The sequence below is a fragment of the Phyllostomus hastatus genome, unplaced genomic scaffold, assembly GCF_019186645.2.
Source record: "Phyllostomus hastatus isolate PE091 unplaced genomic scaffold, TTU_PhHast_1.1 phas_contig_210, whole genome shotgun sequence".
NCBI classification, from domain to species: Eukaryota; Metazoa; Chordata; class Mammalia; order Chiroptera; family Phyllostomidae; genus Phyllostomus; species Phyllostomus hastatus.
Genome location: NW_025333737.1, coordinates 36,212,160 through 36,234,389, shown reverse-complemented (window position 1 = coordinate 36,234,389; position 22,230 = coordinate 36,212,160). Strand labels below are relative to the sequence as shown.

Genomic DNA, 22,230 nt, shown 5'->3' with positions numbered 1-22,230 from the left:
CGGGGTGCTTGGAACTTTTCAGGGCGCACGACACGGGCCCGGGGCTCCCCAATGGTGAGAGACCCACCCCTGGAGTCACAGGACTGCTCGCTGTTGCTGGGACGGTCCCCACGAGGCCACCGTCTCCAGCTCAAGTCCAGGGTCAGGGAGCCGCCTGGGAGGCCCGGTGGCCGGGACCCGCCCCAAGGCAGAGGCCCTAAGGGTCCACACAGCGGGAACTGTGACAGCTGTGGGACCACAGGACCCGGGGGCACCACCTTCCCACCCTGCCTTGGGGCACCCAGCAAACCCCCTCTTCCTCCCAAGTCCCACCTCCAGCACGGAGCTGCAGGGACCACCAGGGGACCTGCTGCTCCCCTGGTCACCCAGAGGGCGTTCCCCCAGGGCGAACCTGAAGGGGGCAGCTTCTCCCGATTGGGCTAAGTCTCGCCCTTGGACCTGTGGGAGCAGCCGTGGCGGGCCAGCTGGGGCTGAGCCCGGGTGGGCACGGGAGCCGTGGGGCTCCGGACACCCGGACACCAGCCCTGGTTCCGCCCATGAAGGGGGGAAGACCGCCTGGCTCAGCCTGGCATCTGACCCTCTGTAATCTCTTCCAGCCCTGCTTGCCCTGCGCCAGCCCACCAGAGGGCTCTGCCCAGGGCTGCCTGGGAGCCCCTCCGAGGGGAGGGGCGGGGCGGGGGCTCCAGGTCCCGGCAGAGGCAGGCCCGCCCCTCGAAATCCGGCCCCGAGTGCTGGAGACTATTGTGTGAGCTTCCTTTCCGACCGCTGTATTTACTCCCCAGGACGCGGAGCCTGCGGGCGGTTAGCAGGGCTCAGGAAGGCCCGAGCGCGTGTGCACGCACGCACACACACGCACACACACACCCCCAAAGCCGGGAAGAGGGGCGCACTCGCGGGGAGAGGCGCCAAACTCTCCGCACTCCGTAAACCCCCGGGAGCGGAGGGACCCCAGTGCACTCCCTACTCGCACGCAGACCCCCTGTTCCCCACGCTGCCTGCCTGTGGGAGGCGGCGGAGGGCGTCCCCCGGCCTGCGTGGGAGGCGACGGGGCACCCTGCCCAAGACCTCGCGGTGTCCACTCCGTGGCCCGCCCCAGCCAGATTCGGCTCAGCCTGGGCCCAAACTGGCGTGGGGGAGGGGCTTGTCCTCCCCGGCTTGCGGGGGCCGGGGGGGGGGGTGGTGCCCGAGTAACCAACCCCCCCCACCCGCGGCCCGGCCGAGCGGCCTCCGAAGGCCCAGCAGAGCGCCCGCCCGAGGGAGGGGGCTGAGCGGCGGCCGAGAAGGAAACTGCACGCCCGCCGCCCGGCGTTACAAGGAAGCCCCGCGAGCCTCGAGGAGGTTGTTGTCGCTCCGCGCACACAAACAATAAAAGGAAGGAAACCCAGGCGGCAGCTGTCCCCACACTGGGTCCTCTGCGTAGGCGACGCGGGGCGGGGCAGGGGGCACGCAGCGGGAGGGTGCCCCATCGGGGGTCCCGCCTCCCCCTCCGCGCACCCGTCCGGCCCCAGCACTCCCGTGGCTGGCCCGCGGCGCCCACCCACCTTCGAAGTCCGAAATGATCCCGTCCAGCTGCGCGTTGACCGCGGGGTCCGACATGGTGGTTCGCGGGCAGTGCGACGCGCTAGGTGGCCGCGGCGAGGAAGCGCCCGGGCCGGCCCCGGCCCTGCGCGCTGGCTGGGGCGGCGCGCCCGAGGTCCTGCGGAGCAGAGCTGGCCGCGGAGCCCCTCGGCCCCCGGGCTCTGCTGAATGAATGGGGGAGGCGGGCGGGCGCCGGCCTCCCGCTCCTGGCGCCCCCGCCCCGCTCCGCCCCCGCCTCCTGGGCGGATCAGGTTCCCCCCGCACTGTGGCCCGGCCTCCCCGGCTCCACTGGCTGCTCCGCCCGCCTGTCAAGGCTGGGACCTGGGGGGCTGGGGCCAGAGATGCCACCGAGGGTCGGCCCGAGTCCTGGGCGCCCGACCCGAGCGCCCCCCTGCGCCCCCGCAGGCCCACGCCCAGGGGTCAGCGGTGGAGTGAGCCGGCCCCCTTCCCCCAACGCCCTGCTGCGGCCAGATGTGGGCGGATGTGGAGTCGTGGGGGCGGTGCCGAGGGGGTGGGAGGGAAGACCTCATTCCCCTTCCCTGGGGCGCAGAGTTCCTTCTGCGGGAGGTTTTATTTACGCAAGCAAACAAAGTTGGCCGCCTTTGCCTTCCCGCGCTCAGCGCCGGCAAGGGTTAAGCGCTCGGGCTGGCTGCCCGCAGGATCCTGGCCTGTTGTTGGCGAAGAGCCGAGGGGCTAGCGCGAGAGTCACGTGGCCCGGAGGGGGGAACCCCCCCCCCTTCAGCAACTCCCCACCCCCACGCTTCCACCCGGGGTCGCTGCTGCGCCCGCGGGGACAGATGACAGAAGGCGCTGGCCCAGCGGGGACTTGAGGCAAGGATGGAGAGCCCTTTCAGAAGAGCCAGGGACATGGGCTGCCCCTGCGCCCCCCCGCCCCACCCCACCCGCCATAAGCGGCTTTTGGAAGGCAGAGCACAGACCTGGTCTCCCGTAGTTATTAGATAAGGAGTTAAGATCGGGGAGGAGGCGGCGGCAGCGGGGCGGGGCCGGGCCTGGGCCCCTATGCTCCCGGGCAGTGAACGTCGACGCACCCTATCCCTTCAGCAAACACGGATGAAACCCTAGTACCTGCCGGGCCAGCGGGTCCTCGGGGCTGAGGACAAGAGGGTGGGGGGGAACTTGTGGAGCATCAGGACCAGGTCCCCAGGAAAGGCCATCCGGGTCTGTGGCTGACACCTGGGGGGGGGGTCTCTTCCACGCCCCTTGGGGAGCCTCTTAGGCACTCCTGCCTGTTTCCCCTCACTACCTTAGACCCGTGGCCTCTGCCCAAAGTCAGGGTCGGGAGGGGGGGAGGGGGCAGTGGGAGAATCCACAGCATGGAGTATGCGGACCCTCTGAGCTGGTGGACAGTTTGGAACTCGGGTGCCCAGAGCTCCTCCTAGATCTCTGGTTGGTCACTGCCACGCCCCGCCACGCCCCCCAGTTCTGACGCGCGGGGGACGCTGAGGCCTGGTTCGGATGAGGCCTCTTGCTGACAGCGCACCAGGTTGGGTGGGCTTTTTCAGGAGACAGAGCTGAGTTCTTCCTTTTTAAGGAGAGCAGCCACTCCCTCCCTCGTGCTTTGGATGTTTTAAACTATTTTCAACCAAGTGAGTTTGCGGGCAGAGAGCTGCAAAACCACAGACATTTCGGAGGCGCGCACACCCCCGTTGGCCCGGGTGCCCACGTTGGAGAAGCGGAGTCGCCACGGTGGAAAATGCCGCCCCCCCTCCCCCCGTGTGTCTCCCACACCAGCTGGGGCATTTCTCGGGTGAACGCCGGTACCTAGGCCCGCCCAGCAGTCCCGCTGTGTGGGATCCCTGCCCACCCCATATTTGGGGGTTTGCTGGTTCCCAACCCCTAAGAAACAGCCTCGCGCCTGCCGCAGCCACCCGGGAAGACGCGGGGTGTCCCGGGTGGCCTCCAGCCTGGGCCACGGCGTCACCCTCCAGTGTGTTCGTAAAAACCACCTGGTGAGCGCAGACACACCCGCGCGATTGTTCTCCCGGAGGGCTGGCACGGGCTCCGCCGGAGCGGCGCAGGGCCGGCTCATTGTGCACTGGTTCACAGCCGTTCACCGCGGAGCTAAATATACTTGGGCTTATCTCCTCGGGGAGCGCAGCCAGGGTGCACGCCTGCTCGAAAGGCTCCCCAAGGGGGACCCAGAGGACAATGGCAGGACGGAGTCGACCTAGGATGGCGGGCAGCGCCCCATGCCGGCGGGACTGCTCCAGAGCCCGTCCAGTCTGTCTGTCCACTCCGTCCGTTGTCCGTTGCCTGCCTCCGGCCCTGTTCTACTTTAACCACTGGGGCCGCTGGGGCCGGGCCAGATGCCTCCAGGTACGGGGCTTCCCTGCACGCCCCCCAGAAACCCCGCCCCCCACCACTTGGCCACACCGCCGTCCCGGAAGTCCACTCTTGTATCTACCCAGCCGCTCTAATTGTACATCGTTTATTTCCTTTTTTTTTTTTCCCTTGTTCTCGGAGGAGATGGGAAACAGCTGGGTACCACCCTTCAAGTAATAATTACCTTCTCCAAACCAAAGACAAGCCGGGCGCTCCTTGGCCTCCTCCTTCTGGGCTTAAATCATCCAGCCTTTAATCACGCCCCAGCCTTTGATCCCTGCTGATGGCTGTGCCCAATCTGGGGCTCCTGGACCTCAACAAGGCCTGGTCCCTGGAGGGTGGTGCTCACCGCCCCCCCCCTTTCCCAGTGCATGGGTGGGCAGTGGCCGGGGCTGAGCAAGGGACAGTGGTCCTGGGCAGGTAACGTGAGCAGCGGCGGCAGCCACAGGGAAGGACAATGAGCTGAAACTGGGCAAGAAAAATACAACTGCAAGGCCTCTGCCTGCTGGGATGGCGCGGTCTCCGGAGGCCGCAGGGGAAGGTACCAATGGAGCCCCCCCCTCCCCGGAGGGGCCGCCTGCCTCGCACGCCCACTACGAGATGCGTCGTGCAGTGGGTGGACGGTGCTCCCCTCAAGTCAGGTCCGTCCGAACCTCAGAATGAGGCCTGCTTTGCTACACGGGTCTCCGCAGACGTTGTAAAGACAAGGACCTCCAGATAGGGTCACTTGGGATTAGTGCAGGCCCTCAGTGCAACCGAGAGTGTCCTTGTGACACGGAGGAGACGCGCACAAATGCAGAGAAAGGGCTGGCGAAGGCAGAGGCAGAGGCTGGAGCGATGGGGCCTCAAGCCAGGGGCCCTTGGGACTCGGCAGCCGGAAGAGGCAGGCAGGACTCGCCCCTGGAGCCTTCGGGGGGAGGGAGGCCCCGCCAGCACCCTGGCCGGGGGCTCCGGACTCCAGAAACGAGGGAGAGTCCGTTTCTGCTGTGGTCTGCGGCCCCTGGTGTGCCTGCCATCCCTCGTCACGGCGGCCCTGGGGTGTGAATACAGACCCCGAGACGCCCTTGGAGTCACTCTCCTCCACACTCAAAGCTGCGTCTCCCAAAGGCTATCTAGTATGTCACGGAACCTGTCCTGGGAACCCGGGGCTGTCCCCCAGCGGGCGGTCCTGAGGGAATCTGGGGGGCAGGGCGCCCAGGCAGCAAGGATGAGTGAGAAAGGCTGGATGGCGGGGTGGGCGGATGGGAAAGAGCGGTGTGCGGCCCAGGGGAGCCTCTCTGGAAATGGGAAGGTGTGGGCTGGTGAGACGCCCGCGGGTCGAGCCTGGGTGGAGGGCGCTGACAAAGCATGGGAAAAGGAGGGAGGGAGGGAGGGAGGGAGGAAACGGGGGCGGACACAGCCCTTTGGCACGCACGCCGGGGTCCATGACCCCAGCTCCGTGCAGCCTGGGGAGCGGAGGGAGGGCGGTGACCAGGGAGGGGCCCGGCCACTCCGTGCTTTTGGACGGGACGCCCCATAAGTGGCTCATCTCCTTTGCCACAGACCTGAGCTCCTCCAGCACAGAGGCCACGTGATCTCAGCTCTGCCTGGGCCTGCCTGGCGCATAGTAGGGCTTCCCTGTGCGCCAGAGCCTTGGAGCCATCAGCCACTGGACCTCTCCCTGCAGCCCAGGAGTTCCCTGGGCCCTGCATCTCCGTAAATGGCGCTCCAGGCAGACGTCTCCATGTGTCACCCCCAGTCCTGTCTCCCTCCCCCTGCAGCCGTCAGTCTCTACCTGCCCCACATGCACCTCTCCCACGTGCATGTGGAGGGAGCAGCCTGCCTCGGACCCGCAGCACCCGCTCCAGCCCAAGCCCCTCCTCCCGCGTCAGCACCAGCACCAGCGCTTGGGGTCAGGGACAAACAGCTCCTGACTCGAGGCATCTGCCTTTTCCGTGGCGTACACGCCCTCGGCGAAGGTCCAGATACTGATGCGTCACCCCGGGGGGTGGAGCTGGGAGGGGCCGTGCGGGAGCCCCCACTGCGTGCACAGCGTGTCCAGGACACAGAGGTGCCGGCCCCAGGGGCGCGGGGCAGACGGGATAGCTGTAGCAGAGCGCCAAGGGCGCGAGGGTTGCGTGCTTACGGCCTCTGCTGCTAACACGAGCGCCTGCGAGTCACCGAATGCACATCACACAGGCCTCAGGTGTAACTCAGTCTGAGAGAGCAGCACCTTTCTCGATGCTGGTGCAGACGGAAAATGTCCCATTTTAACCACTTGGAAGTGTCCACTCACTGGCATTAAGCACATTCACGTGTCGTGCGACCATCACCAGCATCTGCATCGCCCGAAAACCGACCCTCTGTCCCCGGGAAACTCCAACCCCCCTCCCCCGCTCCCACCCCGGCCACCTCCCTCCCACCTTCTGCCCCTCCCCCGTGACCACGCCCCCTCCGGGAGCTTCCTGTAAAAGTGGGACCGCATAATGTCTGTCCTCCGGGCCTGGCTTATGTCAGCGGGCCTCACGCCCCCAAGGCCCTTGCGAGCCGTGGCAGGCGGCAGAGCGTGCGTGCTCCTCCTGGCCCCCTGTGAACGCGGGGGCCCCCGTGTCTCTCCGAGTCTCCACTTCTCATTCTTTCGGGCACTTACCCAGAAGTGGAATCACATGGCAATTCTATAATTGAATTTAAAATAATTTATGTATAATTTTTTTAAACATGATGTATTTCCTAACACGTAAGCAATGTATTTTTGCATAAGACGTCATTAAAACGTCAGCAATGGCTGTGTTCGGGCGTGCCTCCCAAGTTAGCTGGCGCTGGCTCCACGGCCATCCCCTCCCTCCCGAGTCCCATCCCTCCCCCTGCCCCCCCCGCAGAGCCTCCCAGCTGGCTGCGCGCTCCCCTCCACCCAGACCCAGCGAGGTCCAGGCGCCCTGGCCGGCGGCGTGGGGTTTGTCTCCCGGCCTGTCCAGTGGGCTTCTGATCAGCGCATTCAGAAGCCCGGGCCCCCCACAGGCCGGGTGAGTTACCCCCGGATCCTCACATTCTGATGGCTCGTATTTGATTCCCGGTTGTCCCGCTGTACACAGTCAGTCCCACAACCCTGTGGGACTCCTCCTGCGGCCCCCAGAACAGGGCTGTGCAGCGGGCTCAGGTCCCCAGCGCCCCAGCAGCCCTCTGAGGCCTCATGGACAGAGAGAGGGGTGGGGGGACGCTCAGTGCCCCCCCCCACACCCAGCCAATGGGAGACTGCCACTGGTCCCTCCGGCGGCTCTGCAAAGTCACACGAGGGGCCTCTCGGGACGGACGGGCCAGCTGGGTACCAACCCAGCCTCGAAGCACCAAGCAACCACGGCAGGCGGCAGACTCCCTCCCCCAGGGCCGCCAGGAGACTTGGCTCAGCCGCCACCTGGGAGGACAGGCTGTCCCCGGGGGCCCTTGGTGTCCTGGTGTCCCTGCCACTGTTCTCCTGCGGGCGCCCGGCTCCAGGGCTGGGAGTCGGAGGCTGCCGCGTGGGGACAGGGCTGAGTCACCGGCCCACCCCAGTTCCACGTCAGCGGGAACAATGGCATCGGAGTGGAGCAGCCGGCCCTCTGCGGCCGCACTTATTTTTAAAGTCGCCGCAGTGACCGAGGTGACGTCGTCTCTGGGGAGCTGCCCGCCCCAGAGACGGCCACCTTGGACGGCGGCCAAGTGACCTAACGAGGCCCCTGCCCACCGCCCTGGCGACACCCAGCACGCACAGAGGGCTGGCACCCGGAGTGGCGGCAGTCGATGAGGGAGGGGAAGGAGCAGGACCTCCCCCCCCCGCTCAGGGGGGCCCTCTCGGGGGGGCTGCAAGGCTCGCCCTGCAACACAGCCCTGCTGGAACCCACCTCTGTGCCCACCCCCCAAATGCCCATCCGCCTACCCCTGAACACCTCCGCTGAGAGGGAGCCCGGTGCCTGCCGTGGCTGCTTACTCCGTCTTTAGCCAGCGTGAGGCAGAGACGGAGCTGGAGAAGGAGAGGGAAGGGCGGGCGGCGGTGAGGGAGGGGGAGTTAGGGTCAACCGGACTGGCCCCCAGAAGAGGCTCCCCGCTTTGCTCTCTCCCAGACGGGAGGCACAGAGGAGGGTGTGGGGGTGTGCCTGACGGCAGCTCTCTACTGGGGAGACGCCCCCCACCGGGGAGTGTTGGGGAGGGGCTCCCAGGGGCCCGTCGCCCATGGGTCCCCAGCAAAGCCTGGAACCTGACGATGGAAATGCCACAGGCCCCGGGAGAGGACTGGCCTTCAGTCAAACGGTCACTCTGAGGAAATGTCCCGGAAACCAGCCCTCGAAGCCAGAGACTGTTCTAGAAGCAGGAGATTGGGGAGGTGGCGAGTGTCCAGGCAGCCCAAGCCCTGTTCCCCTTTCAGCCGGAGCCCCAAGGACCTCTGGGTGCTCCAGGGCGTCCCCCCAGAGGGCAAACACAGGGTCAGGGAGAGGGGGGAAGGCTGGGTGCCCCGGCCGGCCCCCGCGCCTGCCCTCTGTGGCCTCGGCAGGGGAGCCGCAGGTGCTCAGGGACACAGTCGGAGCTGGCAGGTCCCCAGCCCCCGGCCTGCCCGTGGAAGGACAGAGGAGGGAGAGCAGGGACCATTCGCCAGACGCTCTGACACACCGTCTGTCGCGTGGACGGACGGACGGACCCACGGCAGCACGTGGGGTCTCCCCGTGGGCTGGGCTTTCCTACCTTCCTACCTCGCTCCCAGCCCACCACGAACTGAGAGGAGGTTTCATGTCACCGGATGCACCCCCTTGGCCCGCCGGGACCCCCAGAGGAGAGGGTGGCCACGGTCCCTGAGGCGCTGCCTGCCCTCCCCTCTTGGCCCGAAGCCTTGGGAACAGAGAGCTCTGCGTGGGAGGGAGGCAGGAAGAGCAGGCGCGCGGGCCGGCCCCCCACCACCCCGCCCCCGCCCCGACAATCTGGTACTGCTTTCCTGGATAATGAAATGTCCCCACCCCGCGTGCGGGCTGGAGCCAGCCGGCAGCCAGACCAGCCTCAATGCGCCGATTGTCCCCCGTGTGAAGTGGCCGGGGCGCTGAATGGGTCTGCTATTCACGCACCCGCCGGTCCCCTTCCCCGTCACCCCCAGCGTGAGTCACTCGCCATGAGTGCGCCAGCCGGCAGCCCTTGCCAGTGTTCGCCTGCGGTCGCTGGGCTGTGTGAGGAGAGGGACAGCACAAAGGACAAAGGCTGCCCGGTCCAGGGGCCTCGGGGCCCCCACGGCTTCCCACAGACTGTTTATACTGGGGTGCCCCTCAAGCCAGGAGAAAGCCCCCATGGGTGTCTCTGATTCCTGGGGACCTGGGCAGCCATGCTGTACCCATCTGGGGACGGGCAGTCTCCCGGGAGACGCCTGCACGACTCCAGAACCAGTGTGGACACTGGCCAGAGAGACAGGGACGAGACGGCCCGAGGCCTCTGGGGCCCAGGAGCACCCCCTCGCCTCTGGGGCCGCAGCTGCATGGGCGGGGGCGCCCTCCGGAGGAGGAAGGACACGACGGGCATCACCCCTCCGGGCCCCCAGCCGGCACGCCGGCCAGATGGGGCACCTTCTCCGCACAGCTGTGCCCGGGCAGAGAGAGGTCTCTCACTCTGCGGACCAGGGAGGGGCCACTCCCGGACAGGGCCACATCTGCACTGGCCTTGGGACTGGGGCGTCCAGGTCTCCGTGGTGAGTCCCATGCACAAGACCACAGAGCTGGCTCCGGGCCTGCCAACTCCGCTGGAGTGATCCAGGGAGCACACCTCTGGGGCTGCACTGCCCACAGGGCAGGACGGGGCAGGGGACAGCCTGGGGGGCGGACCCACCGCGCCAGAGGGAGACAGACCCTCGCGCAAGTCCAAGTACAGCCTGTGGTGCCGGGCCCCCATTTTCCAGGAGGTCGACATGGACATTCTGGGCCGGTGAATCACCGTTGTTGGCACATCTGGAGAGCCCTGCCCCCGACCCCCACCCGTGGAGAGGAGGCTGGGTGGTGCACACGGCCCCCTGGGCCAGGCGGCGGGGCGGGGCCCGGCGGTAAAAGGCTTCTGCCGGATTCTGAGTCACCTCTTACCCAGGAAAAGTATAGGGGGGTCCAACCAGGGACTTAACGTCTCAGCACCGACGTCCGCCTTCCTGCAGAAGCACGTCACTCCCCTAGGGCCCATGCGCTCGCACCACCTGCCCGCGAAGCTTCAGCGGTCCGGAGCGCCACACGGCCGTGACCGCCGCGCGTCCTGCAGGAACCCCTGGAACCTCCCGACGCGTCCCCAGGCCTCTAGATCTGAGCCCCGGGGCGGGCGTTCCGGACGGTGACTGACCGGAGACACAGCCAGATCTTCACACGGGGCTGAGCCGGTTCGCTCGGAGCCCCTCCTAGAGCAGAGGTCCGAACGCTGACCCTTTGGGGAGACTTTCCGTCGCACAGGACGAGACCAGGCTGAGACGGTGGCGGACTGGTGAACATGTAACAACCCGCTCTGGCGGACGGGGCGGGGCGGGCGGGGAAGCTCCATGTTTACCCGTGGCCGTGGTGTACGCACACTCAGACCAAAGGCCGACGACCAGCAAGCGGCCAGCATGACGTCACCGGGCGCAGGGCTGGCGGGGACGCGCACGCCACTGGCTGAACCCCTGAGAAGCTGCCGTCACGGAGCGCAGGGCTGGCGGGGACGCGCACGCCACTGGCTGAACCCCTCGGAGAAGCTGCCGTCACCGAGCGCAGGGCTGGCGGGGACGCGCACGCCACTGGCTGAACCCCTCGGAGAAGCTGCTGTCATGGAGCGCAGGGCTGGCGGGGACGCGCACGCCACTGGCTGAACCTCTCAGAGAAGCATAAGGTATCCTCCCTCCCTGGGGAGCGTGAGGAGCCCCGAGGGCCCCCTGCGGCCGCCCAGGGCGGCCGGGGCAGGTAGGGGTCCCCTGGGTTGCCCAGGCTGCCTCGGTGCTCAGGGGGAGAGACGGCTCTGACGGCGGACGGGCGAGGTCTGCTCCCCCGCCCCAGGTCATAAGGGTGATCACGACTTCCTTCAAACGGCAGCAAAAATCCAACTAAGGTGGACGCGTGGCTGGACGGAAGGCTGGCTGGGGGGCGAAGGCGGCCCCAGCCGGTGTTACAGGGAGAATCCGAGTGACAGGTGCACGAGCGTGCGCTGGAAAACGTCCCCCAACTTCGGGCCCGTTCTCAGCACAGAGGTCGGCGAGAGGGGGTCACTGTCGTCGCTGTGGGGGCAGGGGCGGCCCCCCAGGTCCGGCACCGTGGGAATTCCAGCCCCACGAGTGCGGATGCCCCTTCTCTCTCCCCTCCTCAAGACGGCAAGAAGGACGAGGGCCTTAATGGTTCAAAGTCCCCACGATGCCATGCTGCCCGCCCTCTCCCCACGGGGACCTGGAAGATTGTACAGGTGCTGTGGCCGCCACGTGCCAGCTCTCCACCCTGCCTTCGGGGCTCCGTGCTGGGCCTGTGGCAGACGCCCAGTGAGCGCCCGCCCTTCCCCCGCCACAGCCTGAGCCAGCTCCCCAGCCGTCTAGACGGTCACCAGCTCCTTCGGCTACGCCCCGACGACCCCACAAGCACCCTGAGTCATAAATAAAGACCATGGTATCTCAATAGCCTCTTCCCCATGGCCCTGCCAACCTCTGTCCCACCAGCGTCCCATCCTGACGCCGCCCCATGGTCCTCAACCCCTTCCCGGAGCTGTGTCTCCTGAGGCTGCACCAGGCAGGGCGGCCCCCCACTCTGGGCCAGCCTCCCCACTCAGAGAACCAGGGAGAGGAGAGGAATGGAGGGGGCCACTGGGGGCACCAATGACGGCACTGGTGGCAGTGTGGGGGGAAGGGGGGAGAAATAAGAGGACAAAGGAAGAGAAAGGGCGCTCTCCGGAAGGCGGTGTGTGGGGCCTGCACCCCAAGCATTACCTGAGTTATTACCTCCCTTAACCCTCAGGACCCCCCATGGGAGTCTCTCCACGGCCCCCACTTCTCCCTGGGACACACGGGTGCAGAGGGCTGCCGCGGTCCCCGGGTGTCAGTGGAGTTGCTGACACGGACAACCACCACAGCCACGGCCATCCACGTGGACCTAAAAGGCTCCCAGGCAGCAGGGGCCGTGGCTTTGAGTGCCTGCGGAGGTTCGAAGGCCAGGGAGGCCAGACCAGAGGCCGCACCAGGTGCGAGGGACCCAGAATACCCAGGAGACGCCGCGCGGGTGGCCGCTGGTCTCTGTGGGGCGCAGGAACACATGAGGCCGAGATGCGGGACAGCTGCCCCCCGCCTCCCGTGAACCACGGCGGGCAGTCCAGGCTCGGCCACCCAAACGGGGTTCCCCGTTGTGTGGTATTGAGCATCCCAAGCCGGGGACTGCCCTCCCAGCCGGGAGGGCCCCCCAACCTCAGCCACTCAAAAACGCAGACACTGGTTTTCCTCCGCGAGTGGGAACTCGGCACCTGTTACGGGGCCAGGACGCCAGAGTGCTTCCAGAGCCCCGAGGCGGACCCCACCCGAGTCCTTCCCCGCAGAGGCACCGCGGATGCGGCAGCCACGGTGCACGGGACGTGGCCTCCACCGCCAGGGGTGGGGGGTGTCGGCTGTGTATGTGGCACAAGCCTGGGCCACGTTCAGGCTCTTGGCACACGGCCGTGCAACACAAACCGACAGCCAGGACCCAAGGCAAGACCCCCCCCCCAGTCCGAGCAGAATCTCGGGGGCCACCCTCGGGGCTGGTGGCGGAGGCCGGGGGAGGGGCTCATCTTGGCACACGTGTGGCTGGCAATCACCCGCACATCCGTGCCGGGGACCTGGCGCACGGCCCACCAGTGACAGGGCGCTGGTAATCCCCAGCTGCTGTCCTGACGCCACGCGGAGACGCTGCCCAAGGCAGGACAGAGAGGGTCACTGTTTTCAAGGTCACGCCCCTGCGAAAGGGAGATGCTGGGCCAGGGGCCAAAGCATCAGCTGTCCGTCAGTCACTGTGTCCACGGGGAGCGCCAACGGGCTCATCCGGCATTTCGACTGAGCAACGATGACGATGGGCCACGCAGCAGGGACCTGCGGGCCACCCCGCTGTGGGAAGACGCTGTCGTCCCTTCCTGATGGCGCAGGGAGGGCGGGGCTGTCGGAGTCACACAGCCCCGGAGGACGCCCCGGCTTGGCGAAATGGTTAGCCGGTGGAGTTCAGGCGAGTTGCTCAGCGTCTCTGAGCCGCCGCCCCCAGAGTGACAGGTGGCTGAGGCCGGGCGCCTGCGGCCAGCTCCTCCGTGGCCAGTGAGTGCTGCCCTCTGCTCCCCACTCCCCAGGGCGGGGGTGGGGGGGGGCGCGGGCGGGGACGCACATGCGGGGACTTACCCACGCCCATCCTGAGGGCGGGGACGTGGCCGCAGGTCCCCTCAGCTGCTTCTCCCAAAGCTCCTCTGGGAGGGGAACTTTCGGCTCAAGTGTCACTTCCTCTCCGGACAGCTGCAGCAGCCTCAGTCCACACGCAAGGGGGCTGGGGGGGGCGGGCCACTCGGTGGCGGGAGGAGCCGCTGGCAGTGGGCTTGAACCTGACCAGTGACCTCCGGGGAGTCGGGGGACATCCGGTTGTCCCTCCAGCTGGAAAGGCGGCTCGGGCTGGGCAGGGGCCTTTGGGGAAATCCGGTTCCCGGCAGCTGGGCCGGTCCGAGGGCCTCGGCCACGGGAATGCCCCTCGGTGCCCACCACAGAGCGGGGCCCTGGCCGGAGGAGACCTGCTCTCGTATCACGGCAGCAACGACGACCATCGGGCGGGCTTTGCACTCAGCACCGATGGCTGAAGGGAACGAGCGGGGGGTGGGGGGGAGCGTGGGAGGATGACACCCAGCCCGACCCCTGTCCCAAAGACCGGGCCAAGTGAGCAGGGCCTGGGGAGTGGGGGGAGCCCTGTCGTAGGCACACGCCCAGTCATGTCGCACTTTGAAATTCGAGTTCTCATGAAATAACAGGGGCCTGGGATTGGCAGGGACCTCAGAGGTACCCTGCACGGCATTCCCCAACAATCTCCACACAGGCCCTGCTTGAATACTTCTGGGCCTGGGGAACTCACTACTTTGCAAAACGGCCAGTTCCACTGTCAGGAAATGAAACTTGTGGGGAAAAAAAAAGCCTCTTTATGGAGTAAGTCAAGCTCCACTTTCTAGTACCTTCCAAGTTTCTGGGACTGCTCTTGTATTTTGGAGGAACTGAAAATAAGCCCTCTCCTCCAACTGCGTGGAGACAGTGACTAGCTCTGCTTTTGGAGCCTGCTGTCCAGGCGACCGCCCATCCCCCTCCTCTGCCTCACCCCGCGCTGGTCACCAGGCAGGCCCCTCCCCCAGGGCCGGGCCTCGGGGAGACCCCTCTGCACACTGGGCCTGTTGCGGGTTGAACTGTGCTCCCCAAAACTGCCTGAGGCCTGAAGGCCCAGAACCTGTGCATGGGACCTTATCGGCAAACCAGGCCTTTGCAGATTGATCACACTGAGGCTCAGGTGTCCTGCCCGGGGGTGCCCTACGTCCGGCAGCTGGTGTCTCTGTAAGAGAAGGAGTGAGCGATGTGGACACAGACCCACGGGAGGCCGAGACCGCAGAGGGACAGCCACTGGCCCCGGAGCACCAGCCAGCACCAAGGACCAGGAAAGGGCATGGAGCAGACTGTCCCCACGGCCCGGACTCGGACGCCTGGCCCCAGCACTGCGAGGGAGCGGGCTCCCGTGGTGTGGGGCCCTGGGTGGCGGTCATTTGTCACAGTGGCCCCCGCACCGATCCGGGGCCCGAGCAAGGGCGCAGCGGCACGGTGTCCTCCCCTCACGGCAGCCCAAGTCCACATTTGTCACTCACTTTGTCTCGTCGACAAAGTCACACAGCTGTTTGCCCCGAGCTCCGAGCACCAATCAGCACGCACCCGCGGACTTTCCCGCGTCCCGGGTCGGGGCAGCCCTCAGTCCACTCGCTCCGGGCAGCCCAGTGCCCCGATCTGACCCCGAGGTGCCAGGGTTGGCCAGAAACCCGCCTTTACCCAGGTTTCCCAGGCAACTGGGACCAGCCCCCTGCACTCAGCCAGTGTGGCAGGTGACAGCTGCCCCTGGTCCAGGACACTGGGAGGAAGGGCGGCCTGCGGTGCGGCCACCACAGACCCTCGGAGACTCCTTGGGTCACCGATGCCCGTCCTGAGCCCTGCAGACCTCGGGACGTGAGCCGCCAGGGCAGGCCCTCCGCACTGGACACCTCGGGCCACGCCTGCTCTTCGGAGCGGGAAGGACCCCGCCCCACCCCCACCTTCTGTTCCCCCGAATGAACAGCAACAGAAGCGCGGTTCCGTGCCAAAGGTGGGGCTGCCGTTTCCCAGAGGCCAGCTTCCTGCCGGGCCGAGGTGTCCTGTCAGGAGTGCTCGCCTGAGTGTGTGTGTGCGCGTGTGCATGCACTGTGTGTGTGTGCCCGTGCACACACGTGTCCCTCCACGTGCAGCCTGGGGCAGGGCGAGGAGGCTCACGGGAATTCTTTCCGGCGGTCAGGAAGATAGAAAAATGGAAAAGGAGACCTGTGTGCATACGTGTGCATGCACACATGTGTGTGCACATCTGTGTGAACACACACATGTACACGTGTGCGTGCACATACACACACTCTCTGAAGGAAAGTCCTTCCTTGCCTTCCACCTCGAGGGGAGCCCAGGCTTCACGAAACAAGACTGGACCTCGAGAACTGAACTGCAGACCGTCCAGAGCTTTCGCGCCCCCCCCCCCCCTAGCCCCGCGGGCAGCCCTCTCCTAGGTGTGGCCAGCCTGCTCCGGGCTCCCGGGGCACCTCCTGTTCCCAAGGCCCCACCCGTTTCCTCCTCTGGGCTCCTCTAACCCTGGGGCTGCCTGCTCGCCCTGCACGTCTGCGCTTGGGTGTGAATCATTTCCTACACACACACTCTCTTCTGGCTCAGCAGAGGAAGAGGCTTCTCTTCCTGGTCCCGCGTGTCCTGTCCCTCCTCCCTCCTCCGGCACGGCTGCCAGTGGCAGGAGCGCCAGGGGCTCCATGCTCTCGCCCCAGAAGGCCCCTTCCTGTGGACCAGCTCTGACCCCCGGGCCCAGCCACCTGGCGGGCAGCTCCTGGGGACCCTCCTCTGCAGCCCGCCCACACCTGCCCGGAGCTCCTGCCGCCCAGTCAGCCGCCACCCCGGACGCACTGCCTCCGCACCTGCGGGCAGCGGCTTTCTGCCACCACTTGGCCTCGGGCGTCCGTGGCAGCCACGTGCTGTCCAGCAAGGCTGGGGCCCCAGACTGAGGGAGGCAGGGCGGTGCTCCGAGCCCTGTGCTGCTCCTCCTGCACCCTCCCCCCACTCCACAGACGGTACCTGCTTCCGGTGTGTGCTTGGGAAAGCGCCCACAACGCAAAATCCACCACTTGGCAACTTCTACTCGTGAGTTTCAGTGGCCTTAAGGGCATTCACAGTAAACACATAGCACCCGGATTCTCTCCCTACCCCGTGCCTGGTACACATGCCTGCACACACATCCGAGTGTGTGCACGTGTCTGCTCTTGCACGCCTGCACACACATCTGAGCGTGTGCACGTGTCTGCTCTAACACGCCTGCACACACATCCGAGCGTGTGCACGTGTCTGCTCTTGCATGCCTGTACACACATCCGAGCATGTGCACATGTGTGCTCTTGCACGCCTGTACACACATCTGAGTGTATACACGTGTGTGCTCTTGCACGCCTGTACACACATCCGAGTGTATACACGTGTCTGCTCTAGCATGCCTGTACACACATCCAAGCGTGTGCACGCGTCTGCTCTTGCACGTCTGCACACACATCCGAGTGTGTACACGTGTGTGCTCTTGCACGCCTGTACACACATCCGAGCATGTGCACCTGTCTGCTCTCACACGCCTGCACACACATCCGAGCGTGTGCATGTGTGTGCTCTTGCACACCTGCACACACACCCGAGCGTGTGCACGTGCCCGCTCTCAGTTCCTTGGGGTGCATAACTAGAAGTGGAATCACTGAGTCACGTGGTGATTCTATGTTCAACTTTTCGAGGCGCCGCCACACTACCCCCGCAGAGGCTGCACCCCGCAGCCGAAGGTCCCAGCTTCTCCGCGTCCTCACCGACCCGCGTCCTTTCCCGGTTTCTTCCTTGACCCTTTACGACGGCCCTCCTGACTAACGCGCGGGCGGTGGGGTCTCACCGCGGCTCCGGTCTGCATTTCCCTAACGACCGCTGATGCTGGGCATCCTGGGCATTTTCACTGGCATTTCTGTCCAAGTGCTTTGCCAGCTTCTTCGAGGGGTGGTTTGTTGGTTTTGTTACGGAGTTGCAGGGGTTCTTTATACATGTTCTAGGTATCTCATCCGTCAGATGCATGGTTTGCAAATGTCTCCCCCGGTTACGTGGCTCCCCTCCGCGCTCGGCGGGCGCACAGAGGTTCTCACGCCGACGGTGCCCGTGGGGGTCTGCTTTTCCTGTCGCTGCCTGTGCTCTTGGCGGGGCAGGCCAGAAATCGCACCCAGCCGCGGAGTCGCGGAGCCGTCCCCTGTGTTTCCTTCCAAAGCAGCTGCTTCCCGCGTGCGCTGCTTTCGCCCCCCTGGGTCCCCATCCCCTCCTCGCCGCCAGCCACCCCTGATCAGATAACCGTCCGGGGCGCTGAGCTGCACTGGCCGCGCTGCCGGCGCGGTTTCTGCTTCCTGCCCGCGCCCTGGCTGACACACGGGCGCAAGCGGGCGGGAGGAACGCGGGTGAGGGCAAACCCAAGGAAGGGGAGAACAGGAGGGCGGACAGGGAAGCCGAAGGGAGTTCTTTGAGGAGGCCCGCGGGTCAGAAAACTCGTGGCTGGACGGGGAGAGGACGCGAGAGAGAGACAGGGAGAAGTGGGCGGGGGGGGGCAGCCACCCCCAGCGTGGGGACCGCAGGGGACGGGCCTGACCACTGCGGTCCTTGTGAGGGAGCATGTGACCAGCTTCAGGGGAACACAGGCCGCGCCTTACGTGACAGGGACACATGCCTTCACGGTACAGCTTACCGAAACGGGCACGGGAGGAGGGAAAAAACGGAATGGCTCTCTCCACGTGTTAAGTAAATGTAATGTGTTTAAATATTAGATCCACTTAATATATTTAACACAAAGGCCTAACCTGCCACTTAGAAACACTGAAAAAGGGAACCAGGAGGGGCACATGGCCTGTGTGATGAATGCCATCCGATGTTTAAGGAAGAAACAACAACAAACGAATGCAAATTGTTACATAAAAATGGAGGAGGAAATACTTCCAAAGTCTGTCTACGGGGCCAAAGTAACTCCGACGCAGACGCCACCAAAACCAAGAAAAACCACACACCCGTGTCCCTCCGGAGCCTACATGAAAAACCCTCGGCGGAACACCAGACAACCGAACACAGCCATGCGTGGAAAGGGTGACAGGTCACGGCCGCGCTGGCCGGACGCCCTCCGGCCCACGAGCTCGGTGAGACGGTCAAACACCGCCCTTCCCCCCCGTGTCCGATGCCCCCAGGCAACTTCTGCCCCAAAGTATCACATGGAAAATTCCAGAAGTAAACAGTCTCGTCAGTTTTACGTTGTGAGCCTCTCCGAGTGGCACAATAGCGTCTCGCCCCACCTGGCTCTGCCCTGCCCGGAATGCGCACTCCCTACGTCCAGGGTCCCTGTGTCCGGGGTCCCTGTGTCCGGCGTCGCGGTGCTGCACACCCGCCGGGCCCTTGGCAGGCCTCTCGGTCCTCAGGGAGACGGTCCCGTGTCCCAGTGCCTGCAGTCGAGTCACCCTTGTTTTACTTAACTGCGGCCCCGAAACCAGTGACACGCCTTTTATTACAATACGCTGTTGTAACTGTCCTTCCATTATTGGTCATTGCTGTGAACCTCTCCCCGGGCCTGACTCACACGCTAAACTGCACCGTGGCCACTTGTGTGCTGGGGACAACACAGCGTGTGTCGTCCGTGGTCTCGGGCCTCCACAGGGGATCTTGGAATGTGGCGCCCAGGAATAAGGGGGGGCCACCACACGAAAAGGCCCACTCGTGTTAGAAAACTCCAGCAAATCAGGGCCGGAGGGCAGTCCCCTCAGTCTGGAGCTGCCGTGGTGAGTGCCGGCGCCAGGCACGGGCGCGCCCTCCCCACCTCCGTTCCACGTTGTGCCTGCAGCTCCAGGCGGCGTGATGGGCCAGGGAAAGCCACGGAAAGCACAGAATCAAGAAGAGAAAAATAAAGCCACCTGTGGTCAGGCGACGAGGTGTTTTACTTCGTGAATGACACAGTATCCACGGAACAGCACTGCTAGAATGAAAACACGGCCGTGGCGAAGTCTCAGGGTGTAAGATTTAGATACAAAGTCGACTGCGTTTTCACAGACAAGCTGCAGACAGTTGAACATGACATTGGAACCAGATGCTCCGTGTACAATAGCACCCCAAAAATAGGAGGAGTAAGTTTGACAATGGACGCGAAGAACTTTTCATCGAAAACTACAGAAAGGTGTACTTTTGCGGAGATCAGAGAAGCAAGAGGAAAACGAGACGACCTCACCGATGGAGACGGGCCAGGCTGATACGATCAGAAAATCGATGTTGCTAAAAGGTGAATTCTAAGGAGATCTACGGGGTCACGGCGCTTTCCGTCAAAACTCACAGGCTGTCTTGGCAGAAGCTGACACACTGCTTACAAAAATGGCGGGGAAACTCAAAGGACCTAGGATATCCCAAGCGACGTTTTGGATGTCCTGGGAAGCGTCATTTCGAGACTTTTCATAAAGCCACATCAATCAGGACAACAGAGGACAGACAGACTCTGCAGAGGACAGACAGACTCTCCACAGAACGCGGCAGGGTCCCCAAGTTCAAGTCCAGGCACACAGTCCAGGGATGTCCGGCAAAGGAGCCGAGGTGATTCGATGGCGTGAGGAAGGTCTTTTTCAACAAACGGTGCTAGAACCACCGAAAATCCACACACACAAAAAAAAAGAAAGAAAAGGGGGAAAAAAAAAAAAGAATCTTGACCTCATACCACATAAAAAAAAAATGAACTCAAGATGATCTCTGAACCTGAAATAAAAGCTGCAACTATGAAGCTTCTAGAAGAAACATTGAAACCATCTTTGCAACTTGGACGCCAGCAAAGCCTTCTTGTAACGCATGCAGAACGGGGTGACCAAAAGGGAGAAATCTGTGACATCGAGGTGGGTGCCCACGCAGTCACGGATCTGGAAGAGGGTCCGCGCCTCCCGTGGACTGTGGGTGGGCGGGCGGGGGACGCGGGGGTGCGGAACCCAGGGGACGGGTGGGCGGGTGGGCCTTCACGCGGTCATGCCTTCATCTGTCCTGTGTGTCTGACGTTCTTCATAGTGAACGTTGGAAACGTTTAACACAGATTGAGGCATGTCGACCAAAACAATACGGAAGAAAAGAGAGGCGCAGGGGAGCCCTCACCTGAAGCCCTCGGTCTGCTCCCAAACCCCACTGTTCAGGACGGACGTCCTGGGGCGCCCCCTCCAGCACGCAGCCCCCCGGGGGGCCAGGACAGTGCCTTCCCGTCCTCGCGGTGTTTCCCGTTCTCCCGCCTGCCACTTCCAGCGCCGCCCGGGCAGCCACAGCGAGTGGGAGCAACACCGGGGCAGCCTCCTCCCACAAATTCGGTGCCAATAGAAACCCGGAGGCGCTGGGCTCTTCCTGAGGGCTTGCACTGCCACCTGCTGGACGAAAGGCTTCCTGCACCCAGATTTGCTGTCTTGAGTCTGGGGCTCCACGGGGCCCCGCACTGCAGTGAATCTGGGGGTGCCCAAGCATGGACGATGCACATGTCTTGCACTGGGGGCCCCTTTCTCCCTCCTCCCCCAGAAAGACACACGTTCCTCTTCCCTCCGGCTGCTCTCTGCAAGCTGGGGGCGGTGGGGGGCTGCAGGGCCTCCCCCGGTGTGCGCCCCCCACCTTCAGACTCACATCACAGAGCCGGCCCAAGGCCGCCCCTCCCCTCCCCCCCGGACAGCGTCAGGATCAGGACCCTCGGAAGGCACTGAACTGGGAGCAACGCGGGAGGCAACCGCTCTCGCGCTGTGGCTCTCGGCTTATCGAAGGGCGACATCCCGCGACATGTCCCAGAGCGGGCACGGCCGTGCGACCTGCATCCCTGGGTCGGACCCCCTGCCTGGAGAGGCCCCGGACCCCCGAGGGGACCCACTGCCAGGCCAGAGGGACAAGACAGCCAGGGCTGGACCAGGTGGATGGTGGGGGCACAACCCCCACCGAGGGCCACCCACCATGAGCACCAGGGCCGCAGGGACAGAAGGGACACGGGCCTGAAGCAGAGCCATGGAGAGGGGAGTCCCCAGGCCCCGGGGCAGCCTCCACCCACCCTCTCCACCACGCACCATGGTCGAGGAGCGTGCTCTCTGAGCAGGGGCAGAGCTCTGACTGGACTGTTCCCTCTGTGAGGCACAGGCACCCACTGTCCCATCCGAGCGGCCCTTGAATCTCCCCTGTCCCCAAGTCCCCGGCCTTCCCCAGGGGGAGGACACAGCCAGGAAAGCAGGGAGAGGACCCAGGACCGGCTGCCCAAGGGCCAGCTCCGAGCAGCCACTCAGCCCACTCCGGGAGGGGGTGTCTGTGCCCTGCAGGCACAGGGTGTCACCCCAGGCTCCGGACAAACCCGCCTGGAGGCTCAGGGACCCAGGAGACACGAGGCCAGGAGTCGCTGCCCCCGCCCCCCGCCCCGCTGGGCCTGCCGTTCTTCCCTGAGGCCGCCCACCGCTCCAGAGGTCACCTTCCCGGGACTCAGGCCGTCCCATGCCCGGCCAGGGCACCACGTCAGTGCGTCCGGCAGCCTCTCCAACCACCCAGGTCCACCCAGCAATCCCTATGTGACAGCCACCCCCTTCCCAGCCTCCCAGCCTCTCCTCCCTGCCCGCCAGGGGCCAGTCGAGGCCCAGGAGACATCCAGGTCCTGCCACTCCCTCCACGTGGTGCCCAGCCCCCACCTCAGTTTCGGCCTCGGGACCCCAGAACTGGGAGAGAACCCACCGCTGCTGTCGGAGCTGCCCAGCACGGGGCACGTGGTCACGGCAGCCTGAAAAACAGCCACGGGGACCCAGTCCTGGGGCCGCCGGGGCTGAGGAGGAGCCAGGAGGGCTCGGGGCCCAGCCTCTCGTCTGGGACACTGGAAGTGCAGCCAGAGAGGGCGAGAGCAGGCAGGTGGCCAGGACCACAGCGGGGACAGCAGAGCGAGGGGCAAGTGAGGACCCAGGCGCCGGCTCCCCCAGAGAGAGGACCCCCTGTGAAGAGCAGAGCACCCGCTCCACTGCTGGGCAGCTGCCCTGCGACCGGCT

General features: G+C 65.1%; 1 protein-coding gene across 6 annotated transcripts in view; it reads right to left on the bottom strand.

Annotated features, from left to right (window-relative positions):
• The window catches only part of SEPTIN9 (septin 9), a 129,500-nt gene that overhangs the window by 79,207 nt on the left and 28,063 nt on the right, over window positions 1–22,230 (bottom strand). Inside the window, exon 1 of one of the 6 annotated variants that reach the window (XM_045835767.1) lies at window positions 1,542–1,824. The exons of the other annotated variants lie outside the window; for them this stretch is intronic. Within the exon in view, the coding sequence (XP_045691723.1) occupies window positions 1,542–1,596 (55 nt within the window). The 5' untranslated portion in view covers window positions 1,597–1,824. Of the gene's footprint in view, window positions 1–1,541; window positions 1,825–22,230 lie in introns of those variants that run through there. 6 annotated transcript variants of the gene reach the window in all.